This window comes from Thalassophryne amazonica, chromosome 10 (genome assembly GCF_902500255.1).
Source record: "Thalassophryne amazonica chromosome 10, fThaAma1.1, whole genome shotgun sequence".
Lineage (NCBI taxonomy): Eukaryota > Metazoa > Chordata > Actinopteri > Batrachoidiformes > Batrachoididae > Thalassophryne > Thalassophryne amazonica.
In genome coordinates, this window is record NC_047112.1 from 68,450,625 (window position 1) to 68,477,924 (window position 27,300).

At 44.2% G+C, this 27,300-nt stretch overlaps 1 protein-coding gene and 1 long non-coding RNA gene across 2 annotated transcripts in view; one reads left to right on the forward strand and one right to left on the reverse strand.

The window, feature by feature from the left end:
• The window catches only part of slc5a9 (solute carrier family 5 member 9), a 150,758-nt gene that overhangs the window by 106,441 nt on the left and 17,017 nt on the right, over positions 1–27,300 (reverse strand). Inside the window, exon 5 of the mRNA XM_034180199.1 lies at positions 3,207–3,312. Within this exon, the coding sequence (XP_034036090.1) occupies positions 3,207–3,312 (106 nt within the window). The remainder of the gene's footprint in view (positions 1–3,206; positions 3,313–27,300) is intronic.
• Positions 1,328–27,007, forward strand: LOC117518931. Its single transcript, XR_004563122.1, has 4 exons — positions 1,328–1,454; positions 9,549–9,555; positions 11,482–11,487; positions 26,997–27,007. It is a non-coding gene; the product is annotated as an uncharacterized LOC117518931 (long non-coding RNA).

Here is a 27,300-nt window from a genome sequence, read left to right on the forward strand (position 1 = left end):
TTCACAGCAGCTTGTGGACTATCTTATATGCATTCTGCTTTTAGAACATATCATTCCACAGAAACAGCTCTCACTGAAGTGATAAATGATCTTCTGCTTGCAATGGACTCGGACACCACTATGGTTGTGGTGCTGTTAGATCTCAGTGCTGCGTTTGATACTGTGGATCATCATATTCTACTCAACAGGCTGGAGAATTATTTTAGGATTACTGCCCTTGTGTGGTCGATGTCATACCTGACCAGTTGTTCTCACTGTGTTTTGTACAATAACACTACCTCTAACCTTAGTGACATGAAATTTGGGGTTCCACAGGGGTCCGTCTTAGGCCCCCTGCTTTTCTCCCTTTATATAGCACCATTTGGACACATATTGCAGCGTTTTACCTTTCACTGCTATGCTGATGATACTTAGTTATATATGCCGATAACTGCTGGTAATCTTATTCACATAAAATCCTTAGAAGATGGCCTTGCATCAGTGAGAAGCTGGATGCCTAGAAACTTCCTACTTTTAAACTTGGACAAGACCAAATTGATGGTTCTTGGTCCAGCGAGACATCGGCATCAGTTTGATCAGCTAACACTTAGCCTAGGCTTGTGTGTGTCATAGATCACACTGACAAAGTAAGGAACCTTGGGGTAATTTTTGATCCTTCGTTGTCCTTTGGCCTCCACATTAGAAATATTACTAGGACTGCTTTCTTCCACCTGCGAAATATTTGCCAAGATTCGTCCAATCCTGTCTATGGCTGATGCTGAGACCCTGTTTCATGTGTTTGTCTCTTCTACATTGGACTACTGCAGTGTTCTATTTTCTGGTTTACCGCAGTCCAGCATTAGGAGTCTCCAATTGGTTCAAAATGCTGCTGCCAGAGTTTTGACACAAAGCATAAAGTTTGACCACATTACACCCATTTTGGTGTCTCTTCACTGGCTTCCTGTCCCTGTGAGATCAGATTTTAAGGTTCTGTTACTAACCTATAAAAGTGTTCACGGATGGGCACCTCCCTACTTAGTTGACCTAATTAAACCCTACGTAATGGCCCGGGCTTTGCGTTCTCAGGGTGCAGGACTACTTTGTGTCCCTAGGGTAAATAAAAAGTTTGCGGGTCACAGAGCTTTCTCTTATCATGCCCCTGTTCTTTAGAATGATCTCCAGACTTAAGACACACTTATTTTCCCTTTCGTATGGCTAGCATACTGGCATAGTATGTTACTATGATTTTTACTCTTTGAATTAATTTTATTAGTAAACAAAGCGGGCCATGGCTTCAACTTTATCTAAATTCTGGGTCTGTTAGTGAAGCTTAGGGCTAGTGGCCGGCGATCACCTTAGTATTTCTTCTGTTTTTCTTGTTGCTTAATGCTGACGAATTTTATCTTAAGTGCAGTTTTTCTGGCAGACTGATTCTGTTTCCTTTTTCTTTCTGTCCGAGATGCGGCTGGATCCATGTGCTGGATAAGATGCTTTCTGTAATGATTGCGGAACGGACTCTGCTGCAGGAACAGATCCAACAAGTGGCTTGACGTTGTCTTGTTCTTGTAGCTCCTAGCTTGCTGGAGCCTTGACAGCAGGTTGGTGTCTCTGAAGTTGCAAGGCTGGTTTTCTGCTACATGACCCCTGGTGGGGAAGAGAGTCCACCGCCATTCTCCCCAAAACAAGTCATTTAACATTATCATTACTCCCAAACTGTAAAATTAAAGTAAAAATGTTACTTAGTTCCTCTTTAATGCAATGTATAAGTGATTTGCTAAAACCAAAATGTTTGCTTGTGGCAAATATAGATTCCTAGTTCACTTTGTCAAATGCTTTTTCTGTATCCAGTGACATAGCATTTTTTGTTGTTGTTGTTGTTGTTTTGTTTTAGTGAATAATGTATGGTATTAAACAATCTACATGACTTATTTGCAGTGGTGGGCACAGTTCTGTTAATCTGCTTACCACTAATTAGCAAAGATAACTTTTTCATTAGTGGATTATCTTTTTAGTTAACTCTGAAAAGCGGACTAATTAGCTTCCGCTACATTTAGTTCTGCTAACTTTCAGTCTGCTAACATTTTTTGCTGGTAAAGTAATTAAGCTTAACGATCAATAATATTTCTAAACTCTAAAATCATACATGTTAGTCCCTGTCTGTTGTGTGTCTGCAACCGTCAGGCTGCTGTGAAGAGCTCAGCCCTCCACAGTTTCTTCATTGTGCTTTCAGTTCATGGTGGCAGAAGACATCAAAAGCAAGGCACCTATCACTCATGGTGAGATGACTCTTCAACAAACTAAGTACGCTACTTGAACTACACAAACACAACAAATCATTAACTATAACATTAACAACACTGCTAAACGAACATGAACCACAATAACAATAATAAAACAAAACCCAAACCCCGAACTCCCATAATGCATTGCAGCAGAACAATTCACAGCCCGACGATTGCTACAATATTTCTAAACAGTTAACGGAGCTGCCTTCACAAACACAAAAAAAATGCACAAATAATAAATAAATAAATAAATAAAATCCCAAACACGTCATCGTCTTTATAAAAGCAGTAAATCACAGACACACTGTTGATTTATACTACTGGAGCTCATCTCGACAGAACACCGGTGCCATCACGCTCTGATCGCTCCCCCGTATTTTATTCTGAAATACTGCTACATTTATGTGGAAATGATTGGTGTAGAAAAGCTTCAGATATCGAGGCGATAATCTGTGAAGGGGGCTTTCAGAAGGGGAAGGAAGCACTGTCTTCACTGCACATGAATCATTTCAGAGCTTCAGCAGCAATTTGTGGCATAAATTGACAGAAAATCATGTCAAAATACTGACAGTAAAAATAAATAAAAAGATGATGTCATTCCAAACACAGCTGAGTATCGCTATCAGCTGGAAACCGATTCAGGTGATCTGTGTTTGGCATTATTAGAAACGAGATCAAAGGAGCGCCTTCTGATGGGTTTTTTCAAATCTGGATCAAAGAGCAGCGGCTGAGGTTGGCAGAGAGAGAACAGCGGCCAGGAGAGGGAGACCACGAGCTCTGTGTGTGTGTGTGTGTGTGTGTGTGTGTGTGTGTGTGTGTGTGTGTGTGTGTGTGTGTGTGTGTGTGTGTGTGTGTGTGTGTGTGTGTGTGTGTGTGTGTGTGAGTGTAAGGGACATTGTGCTGAGACGTCAGACTCGTCTCGTCCTGTGTTTGTGTTCTTACCTGTCACCGTGTAAGCGGCGGTGATTACCAGCAGTATTCCTGTGGACAGATACAGATCCCAACCCAGTGACACCTGAATAAACAGAGCTCCTGAGTAGATGTCTACCTGAGAAACAAGTGGACACACACATAAAAAACATTACCGCCTGATTCAACAAAGCAACTGACATCACAGAGCAATGTGTAGTGTGAAACGTCTGCACACGAGGAGCCCCACAAAATCCATTTTGGCCTAAAAATCATAAACCGTAAATCTCATATTGAAGTGTTTTTATATCAAGACAAGCGTGTTGTCTGTGGGGATCCATGGCCTCTAGATTGGGTTGTGTTTATAAAATAGGTAGCTGACACTTTTTCAAGGGTGGTAATGAATTAAGTAGTGAATGGTTTTAGAACCTTAGACCTCAACGATTTTTAGAAGAGGAACTCAACCATGGGCGGCGCCAAGGGGGGCTAGCGCTCCCCCTGTATTTGTCATAACACCCCCATAGCATCCCCAAGAAAATAATTATTTATTATTTTAATTTAATCCCATGTTTTTAAGGCCTTGTCCACACTGAAACTAAACTTCTGCTATACAATCTTTTTCTTTGTCATTTTCAAAAAGTGTTCCATTCAATAAAAATCTCCATTCTCACAGATCCAGTGAAACCGTGTGAAAATGCTGTATGCCTGTATGCCAGGCCTGTATGTAGCACTGTATCGCTTCTACAAAAAATGGAGAAGAAGATGTGGAGCTCATCAATTTAGCAACGAAAGCTAAAACCTTAGCCGACTCACAGATTAAATAAAGTCTTTTAATCTGACCTGTTGCGAGGATTTATCATCACAGATGAAAACTGTTCCCCACATGACACCCTTGTTTTGGAAGATGACGTCTGGAAATGTGTTCATTTGTTATGATGGAAGTTACTTAAGGGGTTTTTTTAAGGTTTTTTTTTAAAGAGTTTTCAGAGAAGCCCCTCAGTGTTTGTCTGCTCTGGGTTGAGTTTTTCAGCTGGAGGACGTTAGCACTTTGTCCCACCACCAACAAAAAGAAAAAAATAATAATATGCTAAATCAGACTGTTAAATTACACTGTGAACAACATGTTACAGAGGCAGGGTGAGGACATCATCCTTTCAGTTTTCCACAGTTATGGTATTTCCAGATTTATGTGATTAGATAAATATTCCACTCATAAGAGAAAATAAACATTCATCAACAGAACTGACTGTTTTACACAAAATGAGTGTAACGTGACGTTCAATGACATCACGTTCAACAATGCCATGATAATAATAAATTTCATTTATAATGCACCTTTCATTAATAAAAATCTTAAAGTGATACAGGAAAAAAAAATACAACCAAAGATAAATAAGAGAATAAAAAAAATTAAATCTTAAGATAAAAACAGTCACCAGTATGTAGTAAAACCAAAATAAAATAATAAAATAGAATAAAAAGACTAAGATGCAACAGATTCAAATTATTGAGATGTGTGATAGGCCTGTCTAAACAGGTATGTCTTGAGGCTTTTTTTTTTTTAAAGCTTCCACAGTTTGTGGAGCCCTCTAATGGTCAGGGAGGGAGTTCCGAATATGAGGGGCAGCTGAACAGAAGGCCCTGCCTCAAATAGTGTGAAGGCTACATGTGTAGGTCTGTGGATATTTGTATTGATATTTGTGGCAAGCTGCCCTTCCAGCACCTTTAACTATCATTTAATAATCACAGTTCCACTGGTAATGGTGCAGCTTAGTTTAAATTTCCATATAAATTGTGCATTCTGTGATAAAAGCATCAGATTTGACACACATATTCTAAATTAACTAATGTTTATTTTCGGATATGGAGCCATCCTGGAGTTGACCTCTAATGAGCTACAGGGGTCAATAAAGAATTACACAGGGGTCAAAATTTTCAAATGCTCCAATCATGTTGAAAATACCACATCATTTGTCTGATCATAACAATTCCAAAAAGGTATAGTTTGGACTATCTATGACTGAATTTTATGGAGTTATGGGGTAAAAACAGCAACAATGGTGACAAAGGTCAGTTTTAGTTTGTACAGGGGTCAAAAGTTGAACTTGAACTTATTTATTTGGCACACAACTCGTCAATAACAAAAACTGATATACAAGACAATTCCACAGTGACGTGTGACCAAAAAGGGAGTGAGCAGAAGCAAAGCTTATAAACGCCCACCCCATATATATATATATATATATATATATATATATATATATATATATATATATATATATATATATATATATATATATATATATATATATAAAACATTCCTAAATGTTCCTAAAAAACACCTCCGTGTTGGAAACCATTCAGAAGATTCAGACGGCTTTCGATGGCTTTCAGTCAAGTGAGTATCCGAGAAATTGTGTAACAGCTGGGCATGCCACAACATGTCCTGTGAGACTTCCAACACGGAGGTGTTTTTTTTGTTGCGCGCCATGAGCGGCTCCGTGCTGACGCGCAAAATCCTCCGCACGTCTTTCATTACAAAATCTCCTGTAACAGTGGAATGTGCTGTAAAAGTGCTATGTCCAGCTCTCTTGCCATTTCTGTGGTAGTCACACGATGTCCCGGATCAACACAGTGTTCAGTTTAGAAATGATCTGGTCGTTCCAGCCTGTCGATGGCTGCTCGGTGCGCCGCGCACCCTCCGCCGCTGTGGGCCGTCTTTAAAAAGGTTTTAACACTCCTTAATCCGTGGGACGCCGACAGAATCTTCACCGAAATCCATCTGAATCTTTCGAATGGTTTCCAACTGGCTTTCTCTAACAGTTTCTGAGAAAAAAAAATTCATGGAGCAAAGCGGCAGTCTCTCAGCCATTTCCCTGACAATAAAAATCTGACGAGGGGGGTGGACCAGTGCTCACTCAAAGCCTGCCCACAGGCGAATGACGCAACCGACAGGCTTGAAAAAACTCACGCATGCGCACGAAGCTTGGCTGATGCAATGTCACATGATTCAAATCCATATAGTTTTTGAAAAAAATAAAAAGGTCCGTTACTTTTTGGACAGACCTCGTACATAATTACACACACACACACACACACACACACACACATATACACACACATATATATATATATATATCCATCCATTTTCTTCCGCTTTATCCGGAGTCGGGTCGCGGGGGCAGCAGCACAAGCAAAGCTGCCCAGACCTCCCGATCCACACACACCTCCCCCAGCTCCTCCGGGGATAACCCCAAGGCGTTCCCAAGCCAGCCGAGAGATGTAGTCCCTCCCAGCATGTCCTGGGTCTTCCCCGGGGCCTCCTCCCAATGGGACCTGCCCGGAACACCTCTCCAGCGAGGCGTCCAGGGGGCATCCGGAAAAGCTGCCCGAGCCACCTCAACTGACTCCTTTCGATGTGGAGGAGCAGCGGCTCGACTCCGAGCTCCTCCCGAGAACCCTATCTCTAAGGGAGCGCCCAGCCACCCTGCGGAGGAAACTCATCTCGGCCGCTTGTACTCACGATCTCGTTCTTTCGGTCGTGAGCCAAATCTCATGACCATAGGTGAGGATCGGAACGTTTTGTCACTCATCACTGTGGAATTGTCTTGTATATCAGTTTTTGTTATTGACGAGTTGTGTGCCAAATAAATAAGTTCAAGTTCAACTTTTGACCACTGTACAAACTAAAACTGACCTTTGTCACCATTGTTGCTGTTTTTACCCCATAACTCCATAAAATTCAGTCATACTACTGAGCAAATAATGACACCTAAAAACTTATTCTCTTTGACATGCTCTATGTTTACCCCATGTATATTTAACTGAATTTGTATGTCTTTTTTATAATTTCCAAATAACATCAATTTAGTTTTAGCCAAATTTAATGATAATTTGTTAATATCAAACCATCTCTTTAACTTTATCATTTGTGTTCCTAAATCAGATAATAATTGTTGCAGATTTCCCCGTGAGCAAAACAGGTTTGTGTCATCTGCAAAGAGCACAGTTTTAACCAGATCTGAGACTTTACATAAATCACTATTGTATAAAATAAATAATTTTGGGCCCAGATGTCCAGATATGAAGAACAGTATTCCCCGAGTTTAACAAACTGCTTTCGGTTTTGTAAGTAGCTTTTAATAAGTTAAAGTTGCTCCAATTTTGGTAAAAACAAGTATGCAAATTATTGGTTGAGTTAATAGCATTTTAAAAAGAAATAGTTTGCACCATCTTTTTACCCCATAACTCTGTGGAATTCAGTCATAGATAGTCCAAACTATACCTTTTAGGAATTGTTATGATCCGACAAATAATGTGGTATAGTTGTCAACATGATTGAAGCATTTATAAATTTTGACGCCTTTATAGACACTTGTAGCTCATTAGTGGTCAACTCCAGGATGGCTCCATATCTGAAAATAAACATTAGTTAATTTAGAATGTGTGCCAAATCTGATGCTTTTATCACAGAATGCACAATTGTTTTGCTATGCCGCCCCATTATGGTACTTTACATCCCCTGATATTTTTGTCAGGAATGTGTCTCTAGATGCATAATTAAGACTCTTGCTCAGCTATTTTACAAATGAATACTAGAAGCACTCAGAAAGTGCAAACCTCCACCAATGCCATGGGGTCACTGACGCCATAACATCTACACGCCGTGGAATCATTGAACCTAAAAAAGTCTAACAATGATGTTTGCTCAGTAGTAAAGAACGTTTCATCTGCTGTGACTGGATAGCATGTATCCTTAGCGCTTGGCATCACAGTTTATTGCAACTTGCACCTTTCCCAGAAGCTACTGTCATCTGAGCACTGATATTGATATTGCATGTGCTTATAGACAAAAACAAATAAGAGACAAAATTCAATTTATTATTCAACTAAACTGCAAATATATGAATTTTTTTTTACATTTATGAAACACTTCTCTAAATAAATAACAGTAAATTCTGAAATAGAACTATTTTTTAAGTGTTGCATGTGCTACATAATGAAGTGCACCTTCTATATATTCAGTGAAGTGCACCGAAGCAGAATATATGCGACAGTAAGGTGCTGATGTCAGCCTCTGGGTTTTCTGGATCCTAGGCGTGATTCATCAACACCTAGGTGTTGTGTGGCTGGGGGGGCCTGGCTGCCTTTTGTTTCTGTTTTCTGTCCTGTCTTTTGTTTTTCCTTCCAGGTGGCTTGCATTTGGGACTGAGTGGCTGTGTAGCTGAGTTTATCAGGACCTCACCCTGATCACCTGAGGCTGATCACCTGCGGCTCGTCAGGACTCACAGCTGTGGTGCATCTACATGGATTGGAACATGGTGGCATTTAAGACTGGAGTACACAGTGTGTATTTGCCAGAGACCCAACCTTGTGACCAGACGGGTGAGATCGTCGTCTCAGGAGCCATCTCATCATCAGTGGATGCAGAGAACGTCCAGGTTTGATGCATGGTCTGTGAAAGAGGAGGGGGTGAGGTCTCACGCTCGTCAGCACACTTCCTGAGGTACGTTAGATTTTGTGACTAACATTTATACAGTCAGTAAATGTGGTGTCCCTCACACCTTATTATATTGAGCTGTATGTTGGTCGTGTAATCAGCTTCCTCTGCAGTGGAGTTTTGTGAACTGGATGTTCCATGCCTGCAGGGTGGGAAGCTGATTAGTAATTAAGCCAGGAAGTGTTTGCTGTTTGTGCACCTTTGAGCGTTCTCTCTGTGTGTTGAGTGTGGACTCACATAATGATTCCTTCTTTCACAGACTCGGTTTGTCGCGGCCACCTGGGGGGTGTCGGCGGGGTCCTTGGGTCCGGGTTGGTTCTGGCTCCGGACCGTTGGCGCTGCTGGGAGCGCACCGCAAAACCACCACGCCAGACCGCGCACTTTTATATTTTTTCACAGCACTGTTATGTTCATTAAACTCTGTTATCCTTTGTACCGTGCTCTGCTTATTTTATACTGGGTCCTTCAAACGCTGGTCGGTTCTCCGGGCTGCATCCAACACATAACAGTAGTCTCTGGCCAAACATCACGGACCCAGCGGTAGCAGAGACGGTAACGTGCCGGGAAGGCAGCAGACGTTCAGAAGTTATCCGGATCAGTTGCGGGTGCCCGGATGGTGCGCGTTGGAGAACCCATTACTGAATACTGATTTGAGCGCTTGTGCAGCCGTGTTCCTGTGTTTGTGCCTTATCCGTGGGTCGTGGTGGAGTGTGACTGGCGACGGCTTCGCGTCGCACTTCTACCGGATAAGAGGTTTGAACGGGAGCTGCAGGAGTGGGTCTGTAATGGGTGAACGCGCACGGCGGAGCTCTGTGGCACGGGTCGCGGTGCTTCCTGTGTTACAGTCGTAGCCCCGTTTCCCCGGGTAATGATAGCTACTGCGTCTGTTATGTCAGCTCCGGTGTTATTTAGTTGAATCACATTTTTGGTTGTGTGTTGCTCACAGCTGCGCACAGAAAAGCAGCTCGTTTGTTTTCTCTGTCACCAAAGAGGGTTTTTCATTTTTAGCACTCTGGCTCCCTCTTGTGGTGACTGAGTCACATTACCGTTAAGCTCTTAAGTTGGAACAGGTGTGTTCGATTTGTTTGAGCTTGACGGTATAAACCACTGATTAGTTTTGTGTTGGTTCGTTTGTTGTGGGTGTTTTTTGAGTTGGTTTTTGTGTGGGATTTTATTTTTTGTTTTCCACTATTAGTGTCTGGGGTTGTGACCCTGCAGCCTGTTTGGAGCAACAAAAAAGGACCCAAGCAACTTTATGTTAGTCTGTTAGTCTTTCTTTTTATTTCTTTTAGTTTCACCTCCCCAGGGTTTGATGGGACGGTCCCCTGGGGGGTGATGGGGGGGTAATTGGGTTGTTTTTTCTTTTTTTCTTTTTTTTTGTTTTGTTTTTTGTTATGCCCTCTCTTCTCCTCTGACTCCAGCCGGGTGAGCCGTAGAGTCGGCGTTGCTGGAGTGGTGCAGTTTGGTTATGCTGGGCGTTTCCCAGGTAACCTCTGCACCCGGGAGGGGAGGGGGGGTTTGGGGTATTTTCTTTTTGTTCCCTCTCTTCTCCTCTGGCTCTAGCCGTGTGAGCCGTAGTGTCGGCGTTGCTGGAGTGGTGCAGTTTGGTTATGCTGGGCGTTTCCCAGGTAACCTCTGCACCTGGGGGGGGGGGGGGGGTTTTGTTGGTTGATTCCCTGTCCGGCTTCAGCGCGCCTTTGAGCCGTCTGCCATCGGCGTGGCTGAGGTTTGGGGCAGTGGGATATACCTGCAGCTGGTGGCTGGTTTGGAAGTCGGAGGAGTGGCGCCGTTTGTGCCGTCTGCCATAACCGCTGTTCCACTCCTCCCGGTTGGCTTCTGGGGTATAGTCACGGTTGGTGACACTGGACGTGCTTCCAGTTTCCACTGCACCAAGGGGGTGGGGTTGGGGTTGTTTTGTTTGTATGTTTTTTTTTTCTCCTTTTGTTTTCCCCCCCAGTTTCCGCCCTCAGGGTTTGACTGTGGTGTCCTCTGGGGGGGAAAGGGCTGTGGGTCCATCTAGCCATAGATGGCCGGGGCTGGGTCCGTTGGTCATGAGGGGAGGCGTCTCCTGGGGTTGATGGAATGGTCCTCTGGGGAGGGGGGGGGTGTTAGTGTTTTTATTTGTTAGCTTAAGTTTGGGTTGTTTTTCTTTTCTCCCCTTCCCGGGGTTTGATGGAACGGTCCTCTGGGGAGGGGGGGGGGTGTTAGCATTTTTATTTGTAAGCTTAAGTTTGGGTTGTGTTTTTCTTTTCTCCTCTTCCCGGGGTTTGATGGGACGGTCCCCTGGGGAGGGGGGGGTGTTTTGGTTGTTTGTGTTTGTCTTTTTTGTTTTATGACTAATCAGACTGTGAACATGGTTGGACAAAGGCTGACCGCACAGGTTCAAGAACTCCTGGCCACACCTGTGCTAATTGACTGATAGAAACAAGGGCAAAGATGCAGCCAGAGGAGAAGACATCAACCGTTCTGTTAGATGAAGATTCTGTTGGTAGATGAATGCGGATACGGTTTCCAGCCATGGTCCCTGAAGGGGGGTGTTTCTCCTGGGCCAGGTTTGTGTGGTCGCCGGGAGGCTTCCCGTGAGGGTGGGGTACTGTTGTGTGGCTGGGGGGGCCTGGCTGCCTTTTGTTTCTGTTTTCTGTCCTGTCTTTTGTTTTTCCTTCCAGGTGGCTTGCATTTGGGACTGAGTGGCTGTGTAGCTGAGTTTATCAGGACCTCACCCTAATCACCTGAGGCTGATCACCTGCGGCTCGTCAGGACTCACAGCTGTGGTGCATCTACATGGATTGGAACATGGTGTCATTTAAGACTGGAGTACACAGTGTGTATTTGCCAGAGACTCAACCTTGTGACCAGACGGGTGAGATCGTCGTCTCGGGAGCCATCTCATCATCAGTGGATGCAGAGAACGTCCAGGTTTAATGCATGGTCTGTGAAAGAGGAGGGGGTGAGGTCTCACGCTCGTCAGCACACTTCCTGAGGTACGTTAGATTTTGTGACTAACATTTATACAGTCAGTAAATGTGGTGTCCCTCACACCTTATTATATTGAGTTGGTCGTGTAATCAGCTTCCTCTGCAGTGGAGTTTTGTGAACTGGATGTTCCATGCCTGCAGGGTGGGAAGCTGATTAGTAATTAAGCCAGGAAGTGTTTGCTGTTTGTGCACCTTTGAGCGTTCTCTCTGTGTGTTGAGTGTGGACTCACATAATGATTCCTTCTTTCACAGACTCGGTTTGTCGCGGCCACCTGGGGGGTGTCGGCGGGGTCCTTGGGTCCGGGTTGGTTCTGGCTCCGGACCGTTGGCGCTGCTGGGAGCGCACCGCAAAACCACCACGCCAGACCGCGCACTTTTATATTTTTTCACAGCACTGTTATGTTCATTAAACTCTGTTATCCTTTGTACCGTGCTCTGCTTATTTTATACTGGGTCCTTCAAACGCTGGTCGGTTCTCCGGGCTGCGTCCGACACATAACACTGGGAGTGGGTTTTGCACTTTGTGTACTTTGTTCAGTGATGTGCACTGAACCAGAACTTAACCACTGCTGAGTATACTGCTGACTCATCACTTTGCTTTTGCTAAGTGAAGTAATCTAGAGAGTGATATTCATTGCCACTAAAATATAATAATGCCAAATGATAGTCCTTCATCTAATAAATTCATTGTGCTCCCCAGCCCTGTATAGTTTGTCATGAGGGATTTCCTCTTTGCAGTGTGTTGTATTTGACATTGTTTACTAACAAGGCCATAGGGTCACTGACCCTAAAGAGATTCCCTCCTTGGCACAGTGATCTATTCAACAATTCAGTGTTACAACCAAAACTATGATACATACACTTTTCTTTCCTTTATATTTGACATCCTTGACCATGAAAACATACCACTAGAACTTGGAATCACTTTTATGTCTTTATTAGTTCAAAAGTTATTGTATAAAAACGATTTTTCGGTAATGGCGGTTTTCTTCTGGATCTAGCTCCATAACATTTGAAGCTACATCAAACCTGATGACACCTTACTGAATCAGTACAGATTCAGCTACAATTTGGTGTTAGTTGTGCATCTCTAGCTTCATTTGTCACCTCACACTGACACATTTTCTATTTTCCCTATATTTTGCATATTCTGGATCACCAGATCTGGAATCCGGATCCGATCATCACCAAACTTTGTTGTTTGATAGAACATTTGACTATGTTACACCCTAATTTTTTTCAAGCCTTTCTGCCTTGTTTTGTGGAGTTAGAAACTAGAATGTCAAAATTCCCCCTTATCCCGCAGTGGTGAAGAATCCTTTAAAAAATTCCTGGATCCGGATCGTGATCCAGATCACCACTAAAATTTAATCACTTGTTCCTCTTGTCATTTCCAACCACTCCACAAAATTTCATCATAATCCGTTCAAAACCTTTTGAGTTATCCTGCTGACAAACAGACAGACAGACAAACAAACAAACGCGACCGAAAACATAACCTCCTTGGCGGAGGTAAAAATCTCAAGATTTTGCTCCAAATTTGAGCAGCTTTTATCAGCACCTAGTGAGTGATTTGAGCATTTCAGGGCTTCTATACATTTTCTGTCTGCTCCATGGAGCTCCGGAGAAAAAAAAAAAATTTGCTACGTGGTGCGACAGCTTGGGAGGAGCAAGCGGAGAAGGTGCACCAAGTTAAAGCTCAACCTGTGATGGCATGAGATGGAGCCAAACTCAGTCAGGAGTCAGAGCAGCTTAAGTGATATCCCTCAAGATATATGAAGGTCTGCAAGTAATAAGAAATGGTGTCAGACTGAAAACTAGATAAGATCCTTTTTGGCCCTCGGGTCCCTGAATATGAGGTGGCTTTGAACACAAAAATGTATGTGTGTGTGTGTGTGTGTGTGTGTGTGTGTGTGTGTGTGGTGTGTGTGTGTGTGTGTGTGTGTGTGTGTGTGTGTGTGTGTGTGTGTGTGTGTGTTTGATTCTTACAGATATTCTGACAAAAAATATAGAGGATGAGTGACATAATGGACATATATATGCGTATTCGCTGGCCTCCAAAGCGTTTGCCAAGGTATTCCGGCATGGTCACCACACCAGCAGCGATGTAGACTGGAACAAAGATCCATCCCAGAGCCACCAGCACCCAGGCTGCCTGCAGAGACACACAGTCTGGAAGAATTACTTCTTTGAAAAGCAAATACAAACTAGACCATTGTGCTTGTAGAACGCAAACCTCCGCTAACACTAGTTTCCAATTCCACAAAATTTTAAACTTTCAAAGTCCTGTTAGAAGTGACTTTTCATAAGATAAATTAGATGTGATCAAATGTCAGGAGGATGTATTTTTTCATGCACTTGAATCAGTTTTTTTTTTTTTTGGTGTTGTCAGGATGTTTGTTTGTTTTTTCTTCACCTTTTTCACTTTCTTAATTCTTTTACAGATCATTTTCACAGAACATTGGTTATTCTGCTGTGCATACCTTGTCGCTGCTTTTTGTCACTTGGTTTCTGACTGATAATTGGAAGACAAACAGGCACAAAATTGGAACCTCCATCCAGTTTTGGGGGTGTAGGTAAATCCAGAACAGAAATATGAGAGTGACTGAGGCACATTTGATTGAGATATAATATAAAATATACATTAAATGGGGTTTTCAATGTTAAATTTAAATGGCCACAAAATCTGTAATCTGGATCAGATCCAGATCAAACTTTGTCACTTGATAAAGGATATTATATAACGGCTGAGTGGATTCTTGTCATTTGATTGGTGCTTTGTATGTCACATGACATGGATTAATTCATCCCATTTGTGTTGCATTGCATTTAGAGTGCAGCTTGGTTCCAGTGCAAATTTTGTTCCATACGTTTGGTACCATTGCAGTCTGCACACACGCACGCACACACACACACACACGCACACACCCATGAACCACCTTGATTATCTGTTTGTTAAACTTTAGTCATTGATCTCTTTTCTACTCTTTTCTTGGTTTTCCTAGTTTGATTCTTTGTTCCTTTCTTTGGTTTAAGTATGTTTATTTTGTTCATTGTTGGGTTTGGATGTTGTTCCTGTCACGGATGATTCTTACCTCCGTTCCTGTCTGTCACTGACGCTCTTGTCTTTCCTTGTCTTTGTCTTGTTCGGCCACGCCCCCTTCCTGACCACTCTCCGCACCTGTCTCACATTGCGCTCGACTGCCCGCTGTGTATTTTAGCCTGTTGTGTTCTGTTTGTCACTGCCAGTTCCTTGTGCTTCAGCCCTCGTTCCAGCCTTTGAATCACAGTCAATGTTCTTCAATTTAGCCGTGATTAACCTCATTTTGTTTTTTGGACCTTGCTTTTGTCACAGCCTTTTGTACTTTGTCTCTCATTGTTTTTGAACTTTGCTCATTTTTTGGACCACACCTCTGCCTCATGCTTGTCTGTCAGCGCCGCATCGCTGACTGCCAGTCTGTGTACCGAACCTCTGCCTAATTTCCAGATAAAGCCTTTTGATCACTCCTACACCTTTGTCAGTGAGTCTGCATTTGTGTCCATCCATTTTCTGAGCCACGCATCTGTGTCTCATGACACACTGTGTGATGGACCAGCTGTGACCCATTTGGCTGGTAGCTATCTTGGTCCCAGGGTGGTTCCACGGTCTGGCGGTTGCTCTGATGTGTAGCATGACTAAGGGACCTGATTTGCTCATTAAAAATCTAATCAGCCCATCATCTGGCAAGAACTCAGTGCAATTAATCATAGACATGGTCGGGAGGATCTTCTGAAATTTTTACAAGTTTATACCAGGCTTCAAAATGGGAAAGAACATGATCTAAGTTACTTTGGAAATGGCGTGGTAGTTGATGGTCGACAGGCTTGTTTGAGTATAACTGATGCACTACTGAGATTTAGACACACACCGCCATTACTTTAGTTAACAGAAAAACATGACCAGTGGCCATGTCAGAGAAGAAAGGCACCAGTAACCCAAATAACTAATTACAACCATGATAAACAGAAGATCAACTCTGAAACACACAACACCCTCGATTCATGAAGCAGATAGGCTTATTGTTCTGACAGACTACACCAGGTGCTTCTGTCAGCTATAAGCAGGAAACTGGGGTGACAGTGAGTCTCACCAAAATAAAAGAACATTCAACAAAATGTGATTTTTCTTCTTTTTTTTTTTTTGTTCTCTTTTGGAATTCAGTAAATAACATCCAATGTGTTACGTAGACATCTCAAAAACATAAACCACAAACAAACACACGCACACAGTTTTCTTACGTTCCATTCAAATCCTGCCACCTGCGATGCCCCCTGCTGCTCCTGTTCCGGCCAGTCCGAATAACAGACTACTGCCAACATTACTGGCCACCAGAGAGGCTCCAATCTGGACACAAATGAGATATTTGAAAATTATTCAAGACAATATGCTTATTTTAGGTGGAAGTGTACAAAGCTGACTTCATTCATTTATTCATTTTCTGCCGCATATCTGGGTCGGGTTCGAGGTGACAGAAGACCGAGCAGCTCAATCCCACACTTCCCTATAAATTAGAATAGGAGCGTAAATTGACTGGAAAACTGAGAGCCTCATCTTCTGAATCAGCTCTTTCTTCACCACAACGGTCCAGTACATCATCTGCAAATCATCAGACACGGTTCCAGTCCGTCTATCGACTGTACACTCTAATTTACCCCCACTTGTGAACAAGTCCCCAAATTGAACTGAATGTTCTTCATTTCAATTTAAATTCCTACACCAACGAAAGTGTGAGAACTCAGGCACTCTTAGAACTGTACACTCGGTGTAACAGGACACAACGACCCATACTGACATTAACAAATAGTGACATAGGATGTAATGAGAAAATACTAAACATCATCACATTAACTACATACAACTGCAGTACTCACAGGCCACCAGCTCATGGAACGACCAGCCAGGAAGTATCCACTGACAGTATTGCGATTCACGCGCAGCGATGACTGAAGACACACACGAGAAGAACACAATGCTTCAGTGAATACCAAAACTCACGTTTTCATACACACACAGTGGAAAGACTTTAATTCTGGACTTTGGGATTACAGAGAAGTAGAATCAAGTGTAGACTCCCCCAGTACTTAATGTCTTTAATACTGTTAAGATTTTTAGGTAATTCTACAACCCCCAATTCCAGTGAAGTTGGGACATTGTGTAAAATGTAATAAAAACAGAATACAATGATTTGCAAATCCTCTTCAACTTCTACTCAATTGAATACACCACAAAGACAAGATATTTAATGTTCAAAACTGATAAACTTTATTGTTTTTGTGCCAAATATTTGCTCATTTTGAAATGGATGCCTGCAACACATTTCAAAAAAGCTGGGACAGTGGTATGTTTACCACTGGTGTTACATCACCTTTCCTTCTAAACACACTCAATAAGCGTTTGGGAACTGGGACACTAATGTTGAAGCTTTGTAGGTGGAATTCTTTCCCATTCTTGTTTGATATATGACTTCAGTTGTTCAACCAGTCCAGGGTCTTTGTTGTCGTATTTGCGTTCATAATGCACCACACATTTTCATGTGGGCGACAGGTATGGACTGCAGTCTAGTACCCGCAGTCTTTTACTATGAAGCCACGCTGTTGTAACACGTGCAGAATGTGGCTTGGCATTGTCTTGCTGAAATAAGCAGGAATGTCCCTGAAAAAGACGTTGCTTGGATGGCAGCATGTGTTGCTCCAAAACTTGGATGTACCTTTCAGCATTGATGGTGCCAGCACAGATGTGTAAGTTGTCCATGCCATGGGCACTAACACACCCCCATACCATCACATATGTGTAAGGTGTCCATGCCATGGGTACTAACACACCCCCATACCATCACAGATGCTGTCTTTTGAACTGTGCCCTGTTAGCAATCTGGATGGTCTTTTCCCTCTTTTGTCCAGAGGACACGACGTCAATGATTTTCTAAAACAATTTGAAATGTAGACTCATCAGACCACAGCACACTTTTCCACTTTGCGTTTGTCCATTTCAAATGAGCTCGGGCCCAGAGAAGGCGGCGGCGTTTCTGGATGTTGTTGATGTATGACTTTCGCTTTGCATGGTAGAGTTTTAACTTGCACTTGTAGCAACGAACTGTTAACTGACAATGGTTTTCTGAAGTGTTCCTGAGCCTACACGGTAAGATCCTTTACACAATGATGTCGGTTTTTAATGTAGTGCCGCCTGAGGGATCGAAGATCACGGTCATTCAGTGTTGGTTTTCCGTCTTGCTGCTTCCGTGTAGAAAGTTCTCCAGATTCTCTGGAATCCCTAAATTCTTTGCAACTGAACATTGGTGAAACATGTTCTTAAACTGTTGGACTATTTTTTCATGCAGTTGTTCACAAAGTGGTGATCCTCGCCCCATCTTTGCTTGTGAACAGCTGAGGCTTTTGGGGATGCTCCTTTTCTACCCAATCATGACACTCACAATTAGTGTCCTCAGTTCCCAAACACTTATTGAGTGTTGTTAGAAGGAAAGGTGATGTAACACAGTGGTAAACATACCACTGTCCCAGCTTTTTTGAAACGTGTTGCAGGCATCTAATTCAAAATGAGCAAATATTTGCACAAAAAACAATAAAGTTTATCAGTTTGAACATTAATTATCTTGTCTTTGTGGTGTATTCAATTGGATATAGGTTGAAGAGGATTTGCAAATCATTGTATTCTGTTTTTATTTACATTTTACACAACGTCCCAACTTCACTGGAATTGAGGTTGTACAGATATCTGGAATATAACAAGATCATGTCACTTTGCAGCTATTTTCAAAAAAGACATTTGACTATGTGGCTGACAAAGCACATGTCACTTTGAAAATTCTCTTTTTCAAACACAACTTTACAGTAGAAATTCAGTACCTTCTGTCCTGCTGCAGCGGCTCTAATGCAAACATCCTGAATGAAAACACTGCAGTAATTATGAAAAACTGACACAAAGCTCAAAATTTTGTCTTTGAGGCTGAGCTACCTTAGATTGCACTGGGGTCCTTTTGGACCCCATAAGAAAATTATTATGTAGGGCACAGTATTTAATCAAAAGAAGTGAATTATGACAAATACACTAAATGTCAGCTCAACAAGTGTCATAATGCAGAAAACAAAAAAAATGTACCCCCGCAGTGCACTTGGAGCACATGTGTACTGATGAGGATTTATGGGACATCTGTATTTAAATCTCTGCTGTAGTCCAAGTCTGTGTTGAGTTACACTTGAAGAAAACAATCAAAACAAGGCAGGATGAACAGCAAACCACAAAGTTACAAGCCCGGAATCAAACCCATGACCTTGTTGCAGTGAGGCAGAGGTGAATAACCGGTGCAGCACTGTCCCACACTTGTGGTTGGGTTTTTTTTTTTTTTTTTTTTGGTTATTGAGTGATTGTTTCATTTGTATTTGTGTCTTTTAGGTTTTACTGCAAACAGTGTGATAGACTCCTCTTTAAATAAAAACCAACTCAACCAAAAGTGACGTCAGTGATTTTTTTTTTCTAAGATGTGAAAATGATCTCAGCATTGATGACTGAATCATTTCCTGAACATTATGTCCGTCTCCACGTCCACAAAATAACTGTGTGTAAAGTGCAGAGCTCTGCCGGGTCTCACCCAGAGTCCAACCCCCATGACGACCGACGAAGTAGATGATAACCACAGTGATGTCTGGCAGCGTCCATTCTGGAGAATGTGCCGGGGAGCTGTGTGCTGGGGAGCATGGAAGTGGAGAACGGAACGCTGGCTGCACACCAGCACACAACAGGCAATTCTTACATTGTTACACACACAAAAGGAAAACAAATTATCAGGAGTTGAGTTTTGGGTTTGGTTGTCTGTTTTATTTTGTTCTGTTAGTTATTTTGTGTATTTCATTGGTTCTGGTTTGTTTAATCTCTTGCTGGGTTTTTCTGCTTGGGTCTGTCTATCTCTGTTACTCTTCTCTCTCTCTCTCTCTCTCTCTCTCTCTCTCTCTTTCTCTCCCCCTCCCTCTCTCTGGCCACGCCCTTGTTCTGGTACTTTCCATGTACACCTGTTCCTGATTTTCTGATTGCCACCTGGGTTATATAAGCTCACTCAGTGGGTTGTCCCTGTCAGTTTGTCGTGCCTTGTGCCTTCATTCCAGCTCTGTACCTGCGTTCCACAGTCCTGCCTGCCACCTTGTGTGTTCCTGACCCCCAGCCTGTTGCTTTGAACACGCCTTTTGCCTGATGATTTTTGTACTGTTGCCTTTTCTGGACTGCTTACTCGTGTACACCACAACCACAATCATAAAGTCTTTGAAAAACCAGAGCTGTTTGTATGAGCCGTGCATTTGTGTCCTGCCATTCCTGACCATCCAGCCTGATAGTACAAACTGGCCAACAATGGACACAGCTGGCTTTAGCCCGTTCCACCTGCCGGTACAACACCACAGTAAGCAGCTCGCACAGCAGCAAGACCATCTCATTGCTCTCTCTTCCGGCTTTAGGGACCTCGCTAAATGCCAGGACTCATTCATGGAGTCGGTGAGCACCCAGATGGGATAATTACTGTCTGGCCTTGATCACCAGGCTTCTACTGTTCCGGTCACCGGCAGCATCAGTGTGTCTCCACCGGGGCTGTCAGCAACCACACTGGCTACCATACCCGAACCAGACTACTGCAATCTGCTGTCGCCGCCTGAATGCTTCTCAGGCGAGTCCGGAGACGTCAGACCGTTTCTTACTCAGTTTGAGTTGAATTTTGAACTAATGTCATGGAAGTTCCCATCCAACAGGGTGAAGATAGCTTACGTCATCACTCACCTAACTGGTTGTGCTTTGGCATGGACAACAGCTGAGTGGGGTCGCCAATCTGCCACATGTGCCTCTCTGCCGGCATTTATATACATAAGCCCTGCAATTGGTCTTCCAACACACCTCTCCGGGGCGAAAAGCAGCTCAATCCCTAATGAGGCTGAGGCAGGGTGGACACCAAGTCACTGACTATGCTGTGGACTTCCGCATTCTGGCAGCCAGGAGTGATTGGAATCCCGCTGCTCTCCATGACGTGTTTTTTCAGGGGCTCTCTGAAAATATCCAGGATCAGCTGGTAGCTGTTGACCTGCCCGATGACCTGGATCAGCTGATCGCTCTCGCCATACAAACCAACTGACGTGCAGGACCGCCCTCACCATGCGGCCTGGCTGCCTGACTGACGCTCCGCGACACCGCCCGTCTGCACATCCTCCTCCAGCCATATGAGCGCAGATTCTCCACACTTCGGACCAGAGGAGTCCATGCGACTGAGTTGCTCTCGTCTTTCTTCTGCCGAGAAGCAGTGACGCTGAGAAGGTTGACTTTGTTTTTACTGTGGACATTCTGGTCACATGATAACCAATTGTCAAGCCAGGGGTGCCACCGTGCAGCCAAAATCTGACATACGGGTGAGTCTTAATTCCATTACTCCATCCTCTGCACAAAATGTAATTCCAGCTAAATTGTCCTCTGAGATTTTGTCTTCTCTGGCCAGGTCTCTGCCCTGAAGTTGTTAAAACTCTCGCGCCCTCCGGTGGTGCGCGTGGATGATGGCCATGAATTAGGTTGTATTTCTCACAGTACTCAGTCAATTTCCTTAATTGTGGCAGAAAACCAATCCGAATCTATTAGTTTTCATGTATTTGACAATATGACTCATCTGCTGATCCTGGGGCACCCTGGTTACAACAGCACAGCCCTAATTTTGATTGGTCAAGGGAAAGATTGCTTCTTGGGGTTCTGCCTGCAAGAAATCATGTCTGTCTGAACCAGTGCATTCCCAGCCGGAGTCTAACCCGGATCTCGTAGGGGTTCCATCGTGTTATCATGACTTAGCACTGGTATTTAGCAAAAAAGGCTAAATCATTAGCGCCCCACTGAAAATATGATTGCGCTATCAAGCTTCTCCCTGGCAAGCCCACCTCATGGAAAGCTCTTTTTATTGTCTGCCCCTGAAAGCAGCACCATGAATGAATATGTACAGGAGTCCCTCGCTGCTGGGTGATTCATCATTCTTCACCCGCAGGGGCAGGTTTTTTTCATCGAGAAAAAGGACAAATCGCTCCGCCCTTGTATTGATTATCGTGGGCTTAATTAGGTCACTGTTAAGAATCGTATCTACTACCTCTCATCTCCTCTGCTTTTGAGCTGTTGGAAGAAGCTAAAATTTTCACTAAACTTGATCTCCGCAACGCATACCATTTAGTCCGGATAAGAGAAGGAGATGAGTGGAAAACAGCTTTCAAAACACCTACTGGTCATTATGATATTAATCATGCCACTTGGCCTCACCGATGCTCCTGTAGTGTTCCAAAACTTGGTTCATGACGTGCTGTGTGAATTTCTAAACAAATTTGTTTTCATTTACCTTGATGATATTTTGATTTTCCCTCCCGACCCAAAAACCCACACCGAACATGTGCGCACTGTACTTCAGACCTTGTCATGCCACAACTTGTTTGTTAAGGCAGAGAAATGTGAATTCCATAAACTGACTGTTTTGTTTTTGGGGTTTGTAATTGCGGAGGGGGAGATTAAGAAGGACCGTGGTAAGGTTGCCACAGTGCGTGACTGGACTGTTCCCTCCTCACGGAAGGAGGTACAGAGATTCCTGGGTTTTGCCAATTTCTATAGTAAATTAATCCGCAATTTCAGTACTGTTATAGTACTGTTGGGGTGTGTGGGGTGTATGGTAGAGGTAGTACCTCTGATGGGGGGGAGGACGCCGTGCTCTTCAGAGTAGTTCACCCACCTTGGTCCTCGCCATGCACCCAGCTTTCACCTGTGGCTCCATGTAGCTGTTAGCATGCAACAACGGCCACACCTCAGGCAACAGTTTCGACTGGCTGGCTAAACCAGGTGGAGGGTAGCTGACAGGTTTAAAACCCTCAGTGAATTCGGGCTTGTCTATCCTTACATGTGAAGACTGGATCCGGCAGACTGCGCAGAGGAAACCAGCAGATGGCTCAACTGGCAGGAAGGCAGACCCAGCAAAGCGCTGTGGAGCATGAACAGGGCAGAGTGAGACACAAAGGACACTGTTGACCATCCACTGCATCCTGAGCCATCTCCAGCCATCTTGACTATGTCTTGCCACTGGACATAGATGGAACGAAATGAGAGAGTGAGGCTGACAACTGTCTGATGACTCCCTCACTTAAATCCAAGTCACGCGCTAGTCATGACTCCACACTATGACACTACTGTATCACACACACTCCCAAGTCCTGTGGCAACGAGCAAGTGGCAAAGCAGTAGGTGTGCATACACTGGGAGCTGTAGTCACAAACCTGCACACAGGTGGCGCAGGGCATAGGGACGCTCTCTACTGGACCGAAGCAGCAGTGGAGTTCGGCAGCCCCCTGGGTGACTGGGCAGCCCCTTGGGTGACTGAGCAGCCCTGTTTAGATCGCTCTGCTCACCTCCATGGAGGAAGGAGCTTGAAAAGGTGCCTCAAACATAGTCTGCTTCATACTCACCCCGGTCAGCATGCCGCAGCTGGCGGAGATCCCACTCAGTGGTCGAAACTTAACAAAGAAGAACTTGAAGGTACTCAACCTTGGCACTTGGAATGTGCGAACCCTGCTGGATAACATCAAAGCAGCTACAATGTGGACATAGCGGCACTCAGTGAGACATGCTAGCGACAAGGGTCAGCTTACAGAACAAGGTGGTTACTTCATTTCTTCTGGAGCGGTCATAGCAGTGCCGAATGGCGTGAGGCAGGAGATGGCTTTGCCATCAAGTCCCACCTTGCAAGTAAACTTACCAAACTTCCAGTGGGCATCAATGACCATCTGATGACTCTTCAGCTCCCACTGGTGTCAGGGATTTGGCCACATCAGGGTGCTGAGCCCTTGTTTTCCCCTTTTTGTGGTTTTCCGTCTACTTCAGCTTGGATTTGTCAGTAATTATTTTCATCATGAGTTATTCTGTTATGTTTTTCTTATCACTTTGTTACTTTCCATATTTTAGCCATTGTTCTGTTCTAGTTTTGTTCAGCCGGTTTGTGTTTTCATTGTTTATCATTTAGCTTTTATCTGTTTTCTGATATACTGATATTCTGATTTCTGTTTATTAGTCTGTTCCTGTTTAATTCTGCTTTTGTATTGATTTCCTGATCAGTTCTAGTTGCTTTTGTACTCTTGCTCATGTTTGATTTTGGTGCCTGTTATTGTATGATATTCTGACCATGATTTCCAATTTTGCTCTGTTCTGTTTTTGCCATTTGTTTCCACTTCGCACCTCCCATCATGTCTTCGTTCCTTGTCTCACGCCCAGTTACTTATTTTCACTCCACGTCCTGCACCTGCCCCATGTCTTTGTTTCCCACCTTGTTTATTTTTGCTTTGTGTTTTCATTCACTCCCACTCTTGTTCCAGCTCACGTGTCTTTGTCTGTTACTTCACTCCACTCTGTGCTTTCCTTCCTTCACTATCTTGTACTCTGCACCACCTTTGGCTCCCCCAGTCATGCCCCCTTCCAGAGACTTCCACGCACCTGCTTCACATCACCCTAATTTGTTTGCTCCTTATTTAAACCATCACAGTCTCACAGTTCACTGCCAGTTTGTTGTCTCGTACACATTCCAGCGCCTTTGACAGTTCTGAGTTTTGCTTCGCCGTGTATCGTACCTCTGCTCTGTTTTCCTTGACCATGCCTTTTGCCTTGTCCCGGATGTCTGTGTTTGCTCATGCCTCTGATCCCTGCTCAACCATGATTGCGTTTTTGCCTGATCCTGATTGTACCTCTGCTCTGCTGCTCAATCACATGTGTACCGAACCAGAACCTGGAATAAAGACCATGTTTTCTCCTACACCTAAGCTTAGTCCGGGAGTTTGCATTGCGGGTCCAGCCACCATGGTAGACGGGCCCCCGCCCGCCCTGACAACTGGGGGGAAAGAAGAATGGGATTCTGATTAGTGCATATGCCCCCACTATGACAAATCCTGAAGACGTCGAGGACAGGTTCTACGAAGAACTTGAAGTTATTATTGCAGCAAGTCCACAGTCCAAGAAGCTTTTTATCCTCGGGGACTTCAATGCCAGAGTAGGGGTCGACCATCAGACCTGGGACGGAGCCATTGGAGGACACGGTATTGGCAAGTGTACAGCAACGGCTTGCTGCTCCTCAAAATCTGTGCTGCACATGACCTTGTCATCACCAACACCCTGTTCCGCCTCCCTACCCGCAACAAGACATCCTGGATGCACCCGCACTCCGGCACTGGCATTTGATTGATTATGTCATCACCAGGAAGAGGGATTGGCAGGACGTGCGGGTGACCAAGTCTATGTGCGGCGCTGAGTGCTGGACTGACCATCGGCTCATTGTATCCAAGTGCAAACTCCGCATCCAACCAGCAAGAAGACCCCAGGGTCAGACGGCTGCAAAGAGACTCATTGTCATGAAGTTGAAGAAGGTCGCTGACCAACTCTCCAGTGACTTGGATGACCAGTTGCCTGACACGCTGAATGTGAATGACCAGGACAGCATTGAGGACCAGTGGGCTGCATTCAGAGATATTGTCTACTCCACGGCTCTCGAACATCTCCTGTTCAGAGCCCACCAAAATGACCCCTCCTCACAAGCGAAGAAAGCCGCTTTCACTAATGCCAGGCAAAGGGTCCAGAAGAAGATATGTAAGATACAAGATGCCTGATTCAGCAAGAAGGCCAATGAAATCCAGGGCTATGCAGACAGTCATAACATTAAGCGTTTCTACGACTCGCTGAAGACTGTCTACGGACCTCAGTCCTCTGGCTCCTCTCCCCTCCTCAGTGCAGATGGGACCCAACTGCTGACAGAGAAGAATCAGATATTGGAGAGATGGGCTGAACATTTCAACCAGGTCCTCAACCACCCTGCTGCAATCAACGAAGAGGCCATTGCTCGCCAACCTCAAGTGGAGATCAACGAAGACCTCGACACTGCCCCCACAGAAGATGAAGGCAGACAGGCCATCTAACAGCTCTCCTGTGGCAAAGCACCAGGATTAGACGCTATTCCTGCTGAGATTTACAAGGCAGGTGGCCCAGTACTGTTGCAAAGACTGACCAAATTCTTCCAGTCATTGTGGAGCGCAGGTGTGGTCCCCCAACAGTTGAAGGACGCTAGTATCGTCCACACCTACAAGAGGAAAGGCAACCACCAGCAGTGTGACAACCATAGAGGCATCTCCTTCTGTCCATTGCAGGGAAAATTCTGGCTCGCATTCTGCTCAACCGTCTATTACTACACCTTGAGCAGGGCCTCCTCCCAGAAAGTCAGTGTGGATTCCCTGCCAAACATGGTACTGTGGACATGATATTTGCTGCGCGTCAACTTCAAGAAAAGTGCCAAGGGGACAACACAACGACCTCTTTGTGACCTTCATCGATCTGACGAAGGCCTTCAATATGGTCAGCAGAGAAGGCATGTGGAAAATCATGGAGAAGTTTGGCTGCCCCAGCAAGTTCATCACAATCGTGCGACAGTTTCACGACGGCATGATGGTCAAAGTTCTGGACGATGGAGAAGAGTCAACAGCCTTTCCAGTCACCAACGGCGTAAAACAGGGCTGTGTTCTTGCCCCTACACTGTTCAGCATGGTTTTCTCCGCCATGCTGACTGACACTTTCCAGGACTGCCAGGACGGCATTAGCCTTAGATATAGGACTGACAGCGGGCTGTTCAACCTCAGGCGCCTCCAGCTGTCACAAAGGTGACACAGAACGTCATCAGAGACCTATTGTTTGCTGATGACTGTGCCTTCAATGCAGTTACACAACAGAAAATGCAGTGTGTAATGGACTGCTTCTCGAGAGTGTGTGACAACTTCGGTCTCACCATCAGCACCAGTGCCACCTTTGGGAGGCTCCATGAGAATGCCTGGGAAAGGACAAGACTTAGCCTTACCACCAAGCTGAAGGTCTACCGTGCAGTGGTTCTAACTACCCTTCTCTACGCCAGTGAGACCTGGACTGTCTACAGCAGACATGCCAAACAGCTCAACCATTTCCACATGAGCTGCCTCCACTGCCTCCTCTACATCAGGTGGCAGGACAGCGTCCCAGACACAGAGGTCCTTGAGCGAGCTGGCCTCCCCAGCATCTGCAGAGACGCAAGTCAGATGGACTGGCCATGTCATCAGAATGCCATAGAGTCGACTGCCAAAACAGCTGCTGTATGGAGAACTGTGTCAGGGCAAGCGTTCCATTGGGGGACAGAAGAACGCTTTAAAGACATCACTCAAAAACCTACAAATTACAGAAAGTCCTGAAAATCACCTCCTGACACTCGTCTGCAGACTGACTCTGTACACCCAAACCGATCAAAGGGAATAATGTGATTATTAACCATCAGATGACAAATTAAAACCTCTTAAATCACGTCCAAACCATGACGCCACCACCTCCCTGAAGGAGACAACGGCATCTCCTTAAAAAATAAAATAATTTATTTATGAATCAAATCCAAACAAAACAGATCCTGTACAAATCCTGAAATGCTGCATACGGGAAAATACAAGAACATAAGGGGCTTATTGAATATTATTTACAAATTGTAAAGACAAGAAAATATAAAACAACCAAACATTTACAAATCAAATTGGTCAATAAAAGAAACTACTTTTAAAACAT